Source organism: Leucoraja erinacea, chromosome 33 (assembly GCF_028641065.1).
Source record: "Leucoraja erinacea ecotype New England chromosome 33, Leri_hhj_1, whole genome shotgun sequence".
In the NCBI taxonomy this organism is placed as follows: domain Eukaryota; kingdom Metazoa; phylum Chordata; class Chondrichthyes; order Rajiformes; family Rajidae; genus Leucoraja; species Leucoraja erinaceus.
In genome coordinates this window covers 161,433-175,599 of record NC_073409.1, presented here as the reverse complement: position 1 = coordinate 175,599, position 14,167 = coordinate 161,433, and the positions used below count along the sequence as shown (strand labels likewise).

General features: G+C 52.5%; 1 protein-coding gene across 2 annotated transcripts in view; it reads left to right on the top strand.

Annotated features, from left to right (window-relative positions):
* The window catches only part of lrrk1 (leucine-rich repeat kinase 1), a 51,583-nt gene that overhangs the window by 23,546 nt on the left and 13,870 nt on the right, over window positions 1-14,167 (top strand). For both annotated transcript variants that reach the window (XM_055660978.1, XM_055660979.1), the window contains exons 12-20: window positions 3,789-3,859; window positions 4,735-4,864; window positions 5,216-5,328; window positions 6,337-6,551; window positions 7,586-7,750; window positions 9,128-9,300; window positions 11,210-11,330; window positions 11,928-12,087; window positions 12,828-13,104. In XM_055660978.1, coding sequence (XP_055516953.1) covers window positions 3,789-3,859; window positions 4,735-4,864; window positions 5,216-5,328; window positions 6,337-6,551; window positions 7,586-7,750; window positions 9,128-9,300; window positions 11,210-11,330; window positions 11,928-12,087; window positions 12,828-13,104 — 1,425 coding nt within the window. The remainder of the gene's footprint in view (window positions 1-3,788; window positions 3,860-4,734; window positions 4,865-5,215; window positions 5,329-6,336; window positions 6,552-7,585; window positions 7,751-9,127; window positions 9,301-11,209; window positions 11,331-11,927; window positions 12,088-12,827; window positions 13,105-14,167) is intronic.

Sequence of the window (14,167 nt, the reverse complement as noted above, 5' to 3'; positions counted from 1 at the left end):
ATGGGTCAGTGGGGGTTGGGTCAGTGGGGGTTGGGTCAGTGGGGGTGGGTCAGTGGGGGATGGGTCAGTGGGGGTTGGGTCAGTGGGGGATGGGTCAGTGGGGGTTGGGTCAGTGGGGGGATGGGTCAGTGGGGGTTGGGTTGGGGATGGGTCAGTGGGGGATGGGGGGTCAGTGGGGGTTGGGTCAGTGGGGGGGATCAGTGGGGTCAGTGGGGGGGGTCAGTGGGGGGGATGGGTCAGTGGGGGATGGGTCAGTGGGGGTTGGGTCAGTGGGGGATGGGTCAGTGGGGGTTGGGTCAGTGGGGGATGGGTCAGTGGGGGGGTTGGGGATGGGTCAGTGGGGGATGGGTCAGTGGGGGTTGGGTCAGTGGGGGATGGGTCAGTGGGGGGTTGGGTCAGTGGGGGTTGGGTCAGTGGGGGGTTGGGTCAGTGGGGGTTGGGGATGGGTCAGTGGGGGATGGGTCAGTGGGGGATGGGTCAGTGGGGGATGGGGATGGGTCAGTGGGGGTTGGGTCAGTGGGGATTGGGTCAGTGGGGGATGGGGGTCAGTGGGGGTTGGGTCAGTGGGGGTTGGGGTCAGTGGGGGATGGGTCAGTGGGGGATGGGTCAGTGGGGGATGGGTCAGTGGGGGATGGGTCAGTGGGGGATGGGTCAGTGGGGGATGGGTCAGTGGGGGATGGGTCAGTGGGGGATGGGTCAGTGGGGGTTGGGGATGGGTCAGTGGGGGGATGGGTCAGTGGGGGTTGGGTCAGTGGGGGGGGTTGGGGATGGGTCAGTGGGGGATGGGTCAGTGGGGTTGGGGATGGGTCAGTGGGGGATGGGTCAGTGGGGGGGTTGGGTCAGTGGGGGTTGGGGATGGGTCAGTGGGGGATGGGTCAGTGGGGGATGGGTCAGTGGGGGATGGGTCAGTGGGGGATGGGTCAGTGGGGGATGGGTCAGTGGGGGATGGGTCAGTGGGGGTTGGGGATGGGTCAGTGGGGGGATGGGTCAGGGGGGGGTTGGGGATGGGTCAGTGGGGGATGGGTCAGTGGGGGTTGGGTCAGTGGGGGTTGGGGATGGGTCAGTGGGGGATGGGTCAGTGGGGGTTGGGTCAGTGGGGGATGGGTCAGTGGGGGATGGGTCAGTGGGGGGATGGGTCAGTGGGGGATGGGTCAGTGGGGGATGGGGATGGGTCAGTGGGGGTTGGGTCAGTGGGGGCCGGGTCAGTGGGGGATGGGTCAGTGGGGATTGGGTCAGTGGGGGATGGGTCAGTGGGGATTGGGTCAGTGGGGGATGGGTCAGTGGGGGTTGGGTCAGTGGGGGATGGGGATGGGTCAGTGGGGGTTGGGTCAGTGGGGGGCCGGGTCAGTGGGGGATGGGTCAGTGGGGATTGGGTCAGTGGGGGATGGGTCAGTGGGGATTGGGTCAGTGGGGGCCGGGTCAGTGGGGGATGGGTCAGTGGGGATTGGGTCAGTGGGGGATGGGTCAGTGGGGGTTGGGTCAGTGGGGGTTGGGTCAGTGGGGTTGGGTCAGTGGGGGATGGGTCAGTGGGGGATGGGTCAGTGGGGATTGGGTCAGTGGGGGTTGGGTCAGTGGGGGATTGGGTCAGTGGGGGGATGGGTCAGTGGGGGTTGGGTCAGTGGGGGATGGGTCAGTGGGGGATGGGTGTGGGGGTTGGGTCAGTGGGGATTGGGTCAGTGGGGGATTGGGTCAGGGGGGAGTTGGGTCAGTGGGGGTTGGGTCAGTGGGGGATGGGTCAGGGGGGATGGGTCAGTGGGGGATGGGTCAGTGGGGATTGGGTCAGTGGGGGATGGGTCAGTGGGTCAGTGGGGGATTGGGTCAGTGGGGTCAGTGGGGATTGGGTCAGTGTGGGGATGGGTCAGTGGGGGATGGGTCAGTGGGGATTGGGTCAGTGGGGGTTGGGTCAGTGGGGATTGGGTCAGTGGGGGATGGGTCAGTGGGGATTGGGTCAGTGGGGGTTGGGTCAGTGGGGGATGGGTCAGTGGGGGATGGGTCAGTGGGGGATGGGTCAGTGGGGGATGGGTCAGTGGGGGATGGGTCAGTGGGGGATGGGGATGGGTCAGTGGGGGTTGGGTCAGTGGGGATTGGGTCAGTGGGGGATGGGTCAGTGGGGGTTGGGTCAGTGGGGATTGGGTCAGTGGGGGATGGGTCAGTGGGGGATGGGTCAGTGGGGGATGGGTCAGTGGGGGATGGGGATGGGTCAGTGGGGGTTGGGTCAGTGGGGATTGGGTCAGTGGGGGATGGGTCAGTGGGGGTTGGGTCAGTGGGGGTTGGGTCAGTGGGGGATGGGTCAGTGGGGGATGGGTCAGTGGGGGATGGGTCAGTGGGGGATGGGTCAGTGGGGGTTGGGTCAGTGGGGATTGGGTCAGTGGGGGATGGGTCAGTGGGGGGTTGGGTCAGTGGGGTTGGGTCAGTGGGGGATGGGTCAGTGGGGGATGGGTCAGTGGGGGATGGGTCAGTGGGGGATGGGTCAGTGGGGGATGGGTCAGTGGGGGTTGGGTCAGTGGGGGTTGGGTCAGTGGGGGTTGGGTCAGTGGGGGTTGGGTCAGTGGGGATTGGGTCAGTGGGGGCCGGGTCAGTGGGGGTTGGGTCAGTGGGGGCTGGGTCAGTGGGGGTTGGGTCAGTGGGGGTTGGGTCAGTGGGGGTTGGGTCAGTGGGGGTTGGGTCAGTGGGGGATGGGTCAGTGGGGGTTGGGTCAGTGGGGGTTGGGTCAGTGGGGTTGGGGTCAGTGGGGGATGGGTCAGTGGGGGATGGGTCAGTGGGGGATGGGTCAGTGGGGGATGGGTCAGTGGGGGATGGGTCAGTGGGGGATGGGGATGGGTCAGTGGGGGTTGGGTCAGTGGGGATTGGGTCAGTGGGGGATGGGTCAGTGGGGGTTGGGTCAGTGGGGATTGGGTCAGTGGGGGATGGGTCAGTGGGGATGGGTCAGGGGGATGGGTCAGTGGGGGATGGGTCAGTGGGGTGGGGGATGGGGATGGGTCAGTGGGGGTTGGGTCAGTGGGGATTGGGTCAGTGGGGGATGGGTCAGTGGGGGTTGGGGTCAGTGGGGGATGGGTCAGTGGGGGATGGGTCAGTGGGGGATGGGTCAGTGGGGGATGGGTCAGTGGGGGATGGGTCAGTGGGGGTTGGGTCAGTGGGGGTTGGGTCAGGGGGGGGGATGGGTCAGTGGGGGTTGGGTCAGTGGGGGTTGGGTCAGTGGGGGGATGGGTCAGTGGGGGATGGGTCAGTGGGGGATGGGTCAGTGGGGGATGGGTCAGTGGGGGATGGGTCAGGGGGGGTTGGGTCAGTGGGGGTTGGGTCAGTGGGGAGTGGGTCAGTGGGGGTTGGGTCAGTGGGGGTTGGGTCAGTGGGGGTTGGGTCAGTGGGGATTGGGTCAGTGGGGGGGGGGTCAGTGGGGGGTTGGGTCAGTGGGGGCTGGGTCAGTGGGGATTGGGTCAGTGGGGGTTGGGTCAGTGGGGGTTGGGTCAGTGGGGGTTGGGTCAGTGGGGGTTGGGTCAGGGGTTGGGTCAGTGGGGGTTGGGTCAGTGGGGGTTGGGTCAGTGGGGGTTGGGTCAGTGGGGGTTGGGTCAGTGGGGGTTGGGTCAGTGGGGGATGGGTCAGTGGGGGGGGGTTGGGTCAGTGGGGATTGGGTCAGTCAGGGGGGATGGGTCAGTGGGGGCTGGGTCAGTGGGGGATGGGTCAGTGGGGGTTGGGTCAGTGGGGGCTGGGTCAGGGGAACATGCCCCTTCCCACGGTATGGGATCTGTGTACAAGTCGTGACTCACACGTGTGTCTGTTTCCGTGTGCAGGGGAGAGGAACCGGCCAAGACCAGAATAGTCACGTTCTTTACACCACGACTGAAGAGAGGGTTGGACACAAGTAAGTGGCCTCTCTGGCCGCGGGTTGTTGGGCAATGAGGAGCTGAGCGCGGGGAGTTTGGACCGAGACGGATTGGGTGTCTAGTCCCTGCCTCGTCCAGCCCAGCTTGGACACAGTGAATGACTTAATGACCCACTTTATAGCCAATTAAACTATGTCCAACATCAGTGGAAAGATATAAAGTAGGAAATATGTTTGTTATTTGAGTTGTGGAGGTGGGCATTGTCTCAGGAGATCCACTTCTGTACATGTGAGAAACATTGGAACTCTACAGCAATGCCCTCTGCACCGGTCTATGTAGACTTGTTTTAAGATGGATGGTTCTATGTTCAGCAAAAGGAGAAGAGACAAAGGTCTAACAATATTGTCAGAGATGAACCATGATCTCCTTGAATGTTGGGCTCAGTTTGAATGTTGTAATGTTTCTGTTTTTCCCTTTTATGCTCCGTTTCCAAAACCTCTGACCAGAACAACCGATCTTCTCATATTTACATCAAAATATTTCTTAAACTTAACTAAATATATTAGGTTTGCTCAACTTTCCCCACTCTATGAGAAACATCGATAACCTGGAGTGACTCTACACACTCAAATATTAAAAACAAAATGCTTGTAGCCGGATCCCGGCTAAACGCTTCGACTGTTCCAGGTTGTTTCAGAATGAGTCCTGTTCATATCACACGCACTGGTCTAGCTGGGATGGGGACTGAGCACAGAGCCTTGGGCTGAGTGCTGCTGTCATTGTGGGGTCCAGAGCCAAAGGCCTTGTGCCAAGTGACCACAGACCTCTGAGACAAAAGCAACCTGCTGCCAAAAACAAAAGTCAAATGTAATTACAAGCTCATCAAGTGAAGTCCATTCATCTCTGTTTGCAGTTTCAGTGATTGAATTCCCACACATCCTGGGCGAATGTTTGGAGATTCTGCACCTGGACGGTAATTTCCTGGACTCAGTCCCACCATCGGTGTGTTCGCTGCGTACACTCTCCGAGCTCTACCTTTCAAAGTAAGTTAGTTGTTGTTCATCATGGAGACGAGACTCTGTTGAGAAATGTGGATTACTTTTTTTAATTAAAGTTGCGACCTCATCCTTGAGGTTTTGCTGCAGAAACTATCATTGCCAACTCGCAATGTGTCACATTGTCCTCATTGCATTGGCCTATAGAATGAAAAAGTCAACCTATTAAATCTACTTCCACTGAGTAGATAAAGTCCATTTTAATGTATTTAACATGCTTCACAGGAGCAAAATTCAATGAAGTTTGACACATAAAGTGTCTCTAACCTGAGTTGGTGATTTAGCTGGCGGTAGCTGTGGCTGTGGATGGGTTTGATCTGTCTGTATGTGTCCCATCAGTAACCCTGGCATCCGGGAGCTTCCCGCCGAGCTGGGCCAGTTGTCTAATCTCTGGCAGCTGGACATCGACCAGTTAAACATCTCAAATGTACCGATAGAGATCAGGAATCAAGGTAAATAAAGCTTTGTTGTTCAATCTTACGTTTTCCTTCATTACAATTGATTTAGTTCCTGGCTGAGCCAGAGACCAAGTCCTGGGTGTGGGAGAACAAGCCAATCTGCCCTCCCTTCTAGCGCTCTGCTGTTCGATGAGATCATGGTTGGTCTGGGACCTGACATTCACAACAGTGAACAAAAATCTCTCGATGTCTAAATAATGGAGCTGGCAACAATGACACTGTGGGGAAGATGCCAAACTTTTGTCAACGTCTACACTTCAGGAACACAACTATGTTCAATGCTCGCTCCTTGAGAGTCTTTGCTTCAGTCGATGGGATTTAAACACTGCTGTGCATTGGGGGGGGGGGTCACCTATACACTGCTGTGCATTGGGGGGGGGGGTCACCTAGACACTGCTGTGCATTGGGGGGGGGGGGTCACCTAGACACTGCGGTGCATGGGGGGGGGGGGGGGGTTACAGAGGCACTGCTGTGCATTAAGGAGTTGGGCGAGAGGGTCACACTGACAGTTTGTCCCAAATGCCGGTTACAGCCATCAGCTGAGTGTTGTATGTTGGTCTATAGGAGGGAATGAATGAGAGATACAGGGATCCACAGGATAGACAACACTCTGCAAGAATCACTGGACGTTACCATGCAGCAGCTGCAATAAAGCTAATGGTTTGCTGGGGAGAACATGGATAGGTGACGTTTCACAGAGTGCTGGAGTAACTCAGCGGGTCCGGCAGCATCTCTGGAGAAAATGAATAGGTGACGTTTCAGATCGAAAGGGTCTCGAGCCGAAATGTCACCTATCCATGTTCTCCACAGATGCAAAGGAATAGTTAATTGGCCTGCTGCTGACCCGTTCGTGAACTCCCATCTCCCTGGCCCACGCTGTGGTTTAGACCTCCACTGACCATTGTGTTCATTCCGGTGTCATTGACCCGTCCATGCATTCTTGTCTCACTGACCCGTACTGCAGTTTCACGCCGCCACTGACCATCATGTTCGTTCCTGCAGGACCCACGGCAGTGCTGGCCTTCCTCAGAGCACACCTGCGGAAAGCTGAGCCCTGCCGGCTGTTGAAGATGATTGTCGTTGGACCACCTCGCCAGGGGAAGACCACGCTCCTGGAGACCCTTCAGACGGGGAAACCCCCACAGCCCATGTACAAAGAGAGTAGCATTCACACCACTATCTGGGAACTGCAGCGACCTGCTGCAGTGAAGACCAAGGTACTGAGGCTGTTTGTGTTATAACACAAGAGCAGGGACATACTGCAGTTAAGGACCACTTTATGCTGCTTTACCTGTTCCTTCAGCAACCTTCAAATGAAGAGAGGGTTTGGACCCCACCCTCTTTCAGGCAGTTGCTGGTGGAGACTGATGTTCCCCACAATACCAAGTGATGCCACACCCAGACCTCTACAGTGTTACCCTAAAAATTACAATTCCCATTTATTTGTGAACAACCTGTTTTAATCCTGTTTCTCCTGAAGCCGCTCTCTCTAACACAGCCAACACTCGAGCTTCACCTTTACTCACTAAGATCGGACCCTCCACAGTTTCAGGTACACCCTCACGCACATACTCCCCACAGGTACACCTCACTCACAGGTACACATCACCCCCACAGGTACACCTCACTCACAGCCACAGGTACACATCACTCATCCACAGGTACACATCACCCACATAACCCACAGGTACACCCTCACCCACATACCCCCACAGGTACACCTCACTCACAGCTACAGGTACACATCACCCACATACCCCCACAGGTACAAACTCGCCCATAGCCACAGGGTTGTGTGGAGAACGGCTCCATGCTATGAGAAGGACAGGCTCTGTCTGGTAATCAGGAGGTGACCTGTAGCAAGGGGTCTGGTCCCATCAGACTAACCTAGACCTGGCCACACTGTATAACTGAATCATCCTTGCGCTGCCTGTATACAAAACCCTGCGTCACGTCACCACTTGTGAACCCCTAACATGGTGAATTTTAACATTGCCTCACTCTGGTGAGAAAGGGTTAAATATGACTCTGACACAATGAACAATGTTAAACAGCAACAAGAAAGGAGAATCATTTTCATCTGTCAAATATTTTAAATGTTTGATTCTTTTGCTCGTTCAGCTGGGACCGAGTAATTAGGACCAATAATTGGAGAAAGATATCGAGCCAGAAATCCTTCTGCATCCACCCTCACACCAGTTATTGCAGCAACTGTAAATGTAATTGGGGTTGTCTTTGTGTTATTTTATAGGTGGATTCTGTTGTGTTTAATGTTTGGGACATTGGAGGTGCTGCTAAAATGGCCACGGTGAACCAATGTTTCTTCACGGAGAAGGCCCTGTATGTGGTGGTGTGGAACCTGGCTCTTGGTGAGGAAGCAGTGGCCAACTTACAATCATGGCTCCTCAACATTGAGGTAAGGCTCAGCACGGCCAAACACCACACGCCCTGCAGGGCTCTTACTTAACTGCCGGGCAACCTAGGCAGCTGTTTAAGTTGCCGAATGACAGTTTAGGTGGTCATTTAAGATGACTTGCATGACGCGTGCAATAATGTGCTCAGACGAAGTGTGTAGTTACCAGTCGGAATTATGCTCAATGTGAAGCAGTCACAAATTATTTCTGCTTCAAATAAAGTCACAAACTAAACATATTCACCAATCAAGACATGATATATCCCACAATGACATGCAGCAAAATTATAATACAGTATCTCAACTCTTTTTACACGTTGCAATGATTTCTTTCCACTTCCAAACAAATATGTGGTTGGATTATTCAGTGTATGATCATCCTCGGTGAGACCAAGTGCAGGCTTGGCGATCGCTTCGCACAACACCTCCACTCAGTTTGCATTAACCAACTTGATCTCCTGGTGGCTCAGCACTTCAACTCCCCTCCCATTCCGAATCCGACCTTTCTGTCCTGGGCCTCCTCCGTGGCCAGAGTGAGGCCCACCACAAATTGGAGAAACAGCACCTCATATTTTGCTTGGGTAGTTTACACCCCAGTGGTATAAACATTGGCTTCTCCAATTTCAGGTAGTCCCTCTCTCTCTCCCCTCTTCCCACTCCCCACATTCCCACCTCTCTCCCTCTCCCCAAACCCCTCACCCCTCTCCCCCATCCCCACCTCTCACAGTGCCTACGTGCTCATTGCTCCAGCTGTGAAACCTCCCACACATCCATGTGGACTTGTAGTTCCTGGTCTCCTTTCACCAGGATCCGTCCTGTGATATTAACGTTGGTATTTCCCCAGTTGAGGAGCTTGGTTCCAATCATCCTCATCCTTTCCCATAACTACTCAGCCTGTCAGAGTGGTTGGTGCTCACTGTCTGAGACAGGCACTTGCACCAACACTCCCACAGCTTACACTTCCTGCCACAGTTCCAATCCTGCCCTTCCTGCACATGACCGTCTGCAACTGGATCTGAAGGTTTTCCAGGATGCGTTAGACTCCCACCACCTCCAATTACTGTGCATCTCCCTCATCCACCCCTTTGCCTATGTGTTCCTCGGTACACCTGCCTGTACACCTGGCTGTACACCTGCCTGTACACCTGTCTGTATACCTGTCTGTACACCTGTCTCTATACCTGCCTGTACACCTGTCTGTACATTTCTCTGTTGCTGTTTCCCTTCTTGCCCTGTTGACTCTCGCACCATTCTGTACATCTGCATTCTGCTTCTCTTTGCTCTTTCTCTCTTCCACTGAATATTATTTGTGAGTTTGAATTAGATTGATGTTGTGATGTTGAATGTTTACAGAGTGTGTCTGCTTGTGTTTTGCTCAAGGCCAAGGCTCCAAATGCCACTGTGATTGTGGTGGGAACTCACCTGGATTTGATCGACACCAAGTTCCGTACAGAGAGGTTGGCAACACTGCGCGCTTACATCCTAGCGTTGTGTCGTTCCCCGTCTGGGCCCCGAGCGAGCGGATACCCTGACATCAGCTGCCGGAACCTACAGTGAGTCCAATCGTTCTTGTATTGACCTTCCCCCACCCACAACATCATGGTTACAGCATCAAAGGAGGCCATTCACTCTAGGGCTGCACAGTGGCGCAGCAGTAGAGCCACTGCCTCACAGCACCAGAGACCTTGGTTCGAGCCTGACTACAGGTGCTGTCTGTACGGAGTTTGTATGTTTTCTCTGTGACCTGCGTGGGATTTCTCCAGGAGCTCCAGTTTCCTCCAACGTGCGGGTTTGTAGGTTAATTGGATTCTGCAAATTGTCCTTCATGTGTAAGATAGAACTATTGTACAGGTGATCGCCTAGTGGGCTTAGTCTATAAACTAAACTAAACTAAATCCTTACTGATGCAATGCAAAAGCTATCCATAGCTCTGTAAATTCATCACTCATCCAGCACCTTATTGGACCCGACAGGTGAAACTGCTTCTGTATTCCAGTCCCTGATTACCTGCCAGACACCTTTATAGGGCTCTGGTGCAACTACAACACCACCAATAGCAATGACTTTGATCTGCCACAGAGAACATAAAGATGTCCCTGCTCCCTAGATCCACCTGTAAATCTCTCCTCTACCCCACCTTCAACAGGAAATACTGTAAACACTCATCTGGTCAGGCAGCATCTGTGGAAAGAGAAAAGCAGATTAATCTTTGCTTTGGATTCTGGCATTTGCAGGCTCTGACGTCTCCTCATTTATTCTCTGGGTTAAGTTACCATCTCTCGAAGGTCCTGTCCATGTCCCCAACAGATGCAGTACTTCCTCTCTTGCTGAGATTAGTTCATAAATCATAGGAGAAGAATTAGGCTATTCGGCCCATCGAGTTTACTCCGCCATTCAATCAGGGCTGATCTATCTCTCAACTCCCCTTCTCCCCATAACCCCTGACACCCGGACTAATCAAGAATCTGCCAATCTCCGCCTTAAAAATACCCACTGAATCCCACAGATTCACCACCCTCTGACTAAAGAAATTCCTCCTCATCTTCCTAAAGCTACGTCCAGTTAGCATCAACACCAAATAGTTTTATGTGAATTGGTTTGAGATTCATTTTGTGTAAAACTCAAAAACCAACGAGAATAGAAGTATTTCTCCTTCATTTGGAGCCAGTTGCTACCAGGAGATAATAAGCTCCAATGTTGTTCTGAACTTCCCTTTACTGGGTGTTGCTGTTCAACATTTGAGAATGATTTGTGTTTCATTAATCCCAATAATCACAAACAAATGAGACAAATTCATTCAAGGGTGAGTTTAAAAGAACTGCATATTGCTGCCTATGTGGAGATATGGTTTGGGTTGCAACAAGCTAACTGTGTTGCTTGTTGCAACCGGGTGATATCAGAGTCTTCTGTCTTGTTCCTATCTTGTCTCTGATCTGATGAAAAGTCATTGCCCTGGAATATTCACCGTCTTCCCCTCTCCACAGATGCTGCCTTGCCTGCTCCATCACTTCTCTTGTGTAGAGCATCCACAGTTTTGTTTTGTTGTTAATTTATTATAACTCTGTCGCTTAGTTCCTGTCCCGTCTGCTTTGGCACAGACCCATATAGTTTGCTCAGCTAGCTGTGGATGATCACAGTGAATGGCAGTGCTGTCTATTGTGTTCCAAATGGAATGACCATGACCTGTCCAAACCTTCACCGTGAGCTAACATTTCCATTCCTGGCAACATCTAGGATCATTGCTGTCCGCTGCCCCCTGTAATCCCATCTACACCCTGTAATCCCATCTACACCCTGTAATCCCATCTACACCCTGTAATCCCATCTACACCCTGTAATCCCATCTACACCCTGCCCCCTGTAATCCCATCTACACGCTGTAATCCCATCTTTACTGTAATGTAGTGACCAGTACTGCATGCTCATTGTTCCCACATTTAATGTTGCAATGTTTTCTTGCAGTGAATTATCGTGTAGAACCCTGGATGGGTTGGACGGGCTTCGTAAACTGATCTTTCAAGTTGCGTGTGGCATGAGAGACGCAGGGAGTGTATCGACTTCACAGAAGCTGGTGGGAAGACTGGTGAGTAGATGCTTTGTGGAGAGTGTGTAGGAAAGAACTGCAGTCCCTGGTTTACACCGAATGTACACACAGAGTGCTGGAGTAACTCAGCGGGTCAGGCAGCATCTGTGGAGAACATGGATAGGTGACGTTTCACAGAGTGCTGGAGTAAAGGTCCTGTCCCACTTGGCCGTCATTTACGTGACTGAGGCGCGCATCATCGTGCGTCAGCACAGCCGTCTGGAACGCTTGACATCATTTGAATACCCAGTTTATGATATTTGTGATGATTTTCTAAAATGCTCCAGTTTCATGAGTGGTGCTAGCAATTGGAAAACTGCAGATGGAATGCCCCTGTTCAAAAATAGAGGTGAATGAAAAGTAGCAAGTTGCAGACCAAATTAATCTGTAGGAAGGAACTGCAGATGCTGGTTTAAAATGAAGATAGACACAAAATGCAGGAGAAAATGTAGAACCAGCATGTGATTGCTGGTTGGTGTGGACTTGATGGGCTGAAGGGCCTGTTTCCATGCTGTATCTCTAAACCACAGTAAACTAATCAGAGGGGGGTCGTGACCTCTTCCTGTGCTGACATATCCCTTTGACCCCTTGTCCCAGATACCCAGGAGTTACCTCAAGCTACGGACCGCAGTTGTAGAGGAGCAGCAGAGACGGAGTGACCACGATGAGGTCCAGTACATAACTGACCAGCAGCTGCAAGAGATGGTGCAGCAAACTCCGGACAATGACATCAACGACTTTGAGGACCTGCAGGCTGGTAATTGTGTTGGTGTTTCCACATCCTGGTAGAGAGATTCAGCAACAAGCCCTTCCACCCACCCAATGCCTCATGCCCATCAACAACATGGCAACACCCTAACCCTTCCATTTCCTCCCCACATTGTCCCACTCACTCACTCACTCACTCACTCACTCACTCACTCACTCACTCACTCACTCACTCACTGGGGGTAATTGGCCAGATACCAACCTGCACCTTGTTGACATGTGGGAGCATCCGGAACATCCGGAGGAAGGTCACGGGGTCACGGGAAGAGTGCGTACACTCCACTTGGGCGGTCCGGAGGTCAGGGTTCAACCTGGCTCACTGGTGCTCTGAGGTACACCTGTACTACCTGTGGCACCTGATCAGGTGGGACCCAAGTCCTTTCATGTTGTTTCACTCAACCTTCTGACACTGATTTTTCGGCAAAATCATGAAATCCTCAAATGAAATCAGTTCCCTTCCAACTGGAATCAAATATTGCAAGAAAGACATTTAGTGACACAGCATGAAAACAGGCCCTTCAGCCCATCAAGTTCACACTGACCAGCGATCACCCGTTCACACTAGTTCTACAGTATTTTATCCCACTCCCTACACACTCGGGACCAGAGGTCGGGATCAAACCCTTGTCTCTGGTGCTGTGAGGCAGCAGCTCTACCCGCTGCACCACTGTGCCGTCCACAGAGGTGAGTGGCCAAGATTATGCTGAATAATATCTGCTTGTTTGGCAGCTCTTGCCTTCCTGATTGAAACAGGCGCAGTCCTGCACTTCCCAGACACAAGCCATGGGCTGCGCAATCTCTACTTCCTGCATCCCATCTGGCTCTCCGAATGTTTGGAGAAGATTATCAATATCAAGACGTCAAGATCCCTCGCCATGAACGGAGTGATCCGGGTGACGGAGCTGCGAAAACTGCTGTTGGGGACGGGCTTCACGCAGCAGACCGAGGAACAGTATTTGCAGTTCCTGGCCAAGTTTGAGATCGCCCTTCCCATCGCCAATGACAGGTACACTACGCTCATCTTTGTGCTCACGTTTACACGATTAACAATTAATTGTCACCATTAATGTGTAGGACGGAACTGCAGATGCTGGTTTACACTGAAGATAGACACAAAATGCTGGAGTAACTCAGCGGGACAGGCAGCATTTCATGATCATGTGATAGGAGCAGAATCAGGCAAGTCTACTCCGCCATTCAATCATGGCTGATCTATCTCTCCCTCCTAAAAGATACTCAGTCTGAAGAAGGGTCTCGACACGAAACAACACCCATTCCTTCTCTCCAGCGATGCTGCCTGTCTGACGCTGCCTGTCCCGCTGAGTTACTCCAGCATTTTGTGTCTATCTTCAGTATAAACCAGCATGAACACGTTATGCCTCAACACTGGTCAATGTGAGATTTACAACAACATTTCATGAGATACATGGATACGATTGGTTTGGAGGGATATTGGCCAAATGCGGGCAGGTGGGACAAGTGCAGCTGGGACATGTTGGTCAGTGTGGACAGGTATGGGCCAAAGGGCCTGTTTCCACGCTGTAAGACTATGAAGTGAAAGCTGGTGATGCAGGTGGTGACATGTTGGCATGGCGACTGGCTGGCTACCAGAACTCAGTGGGCAGAATAAATCTTTGTCTGTTGGGATACAATGACTGGAGTGTCGCGTCTGGACTTCGACTTTCTCCAATTTAAATAGACAGGAAAAAGGCTCATTGCTGAGGTTGGCAGGTGACAGGTAGGTAGAAAATTGATTTTGAAAAGAACATTAAGAGTATACAAGGGGATATCGATAGGTTCAGCAAGTGGGCAAAGATGTGGCTAATGGAGTGTAATGTAAATGGAGAAATGAGAAAGGTGAAATTTCTAGCTTGGTTAAGGCAATTATAGAACGTATTTGGTTGAGATTTTGAGAGAATGCAGAGATCTGAATTGCAGAAGGATCTAGTGCCCAACTTACCTTTTACAGGTAATTTAGGAAGCTGTCGGGATGCAGGGGGGATTAAATACAAAAGTAAGGAGAATTCTTTAGTTCAAAGGGAATTAGTGAGGCTCTATCTGGAAGAGGG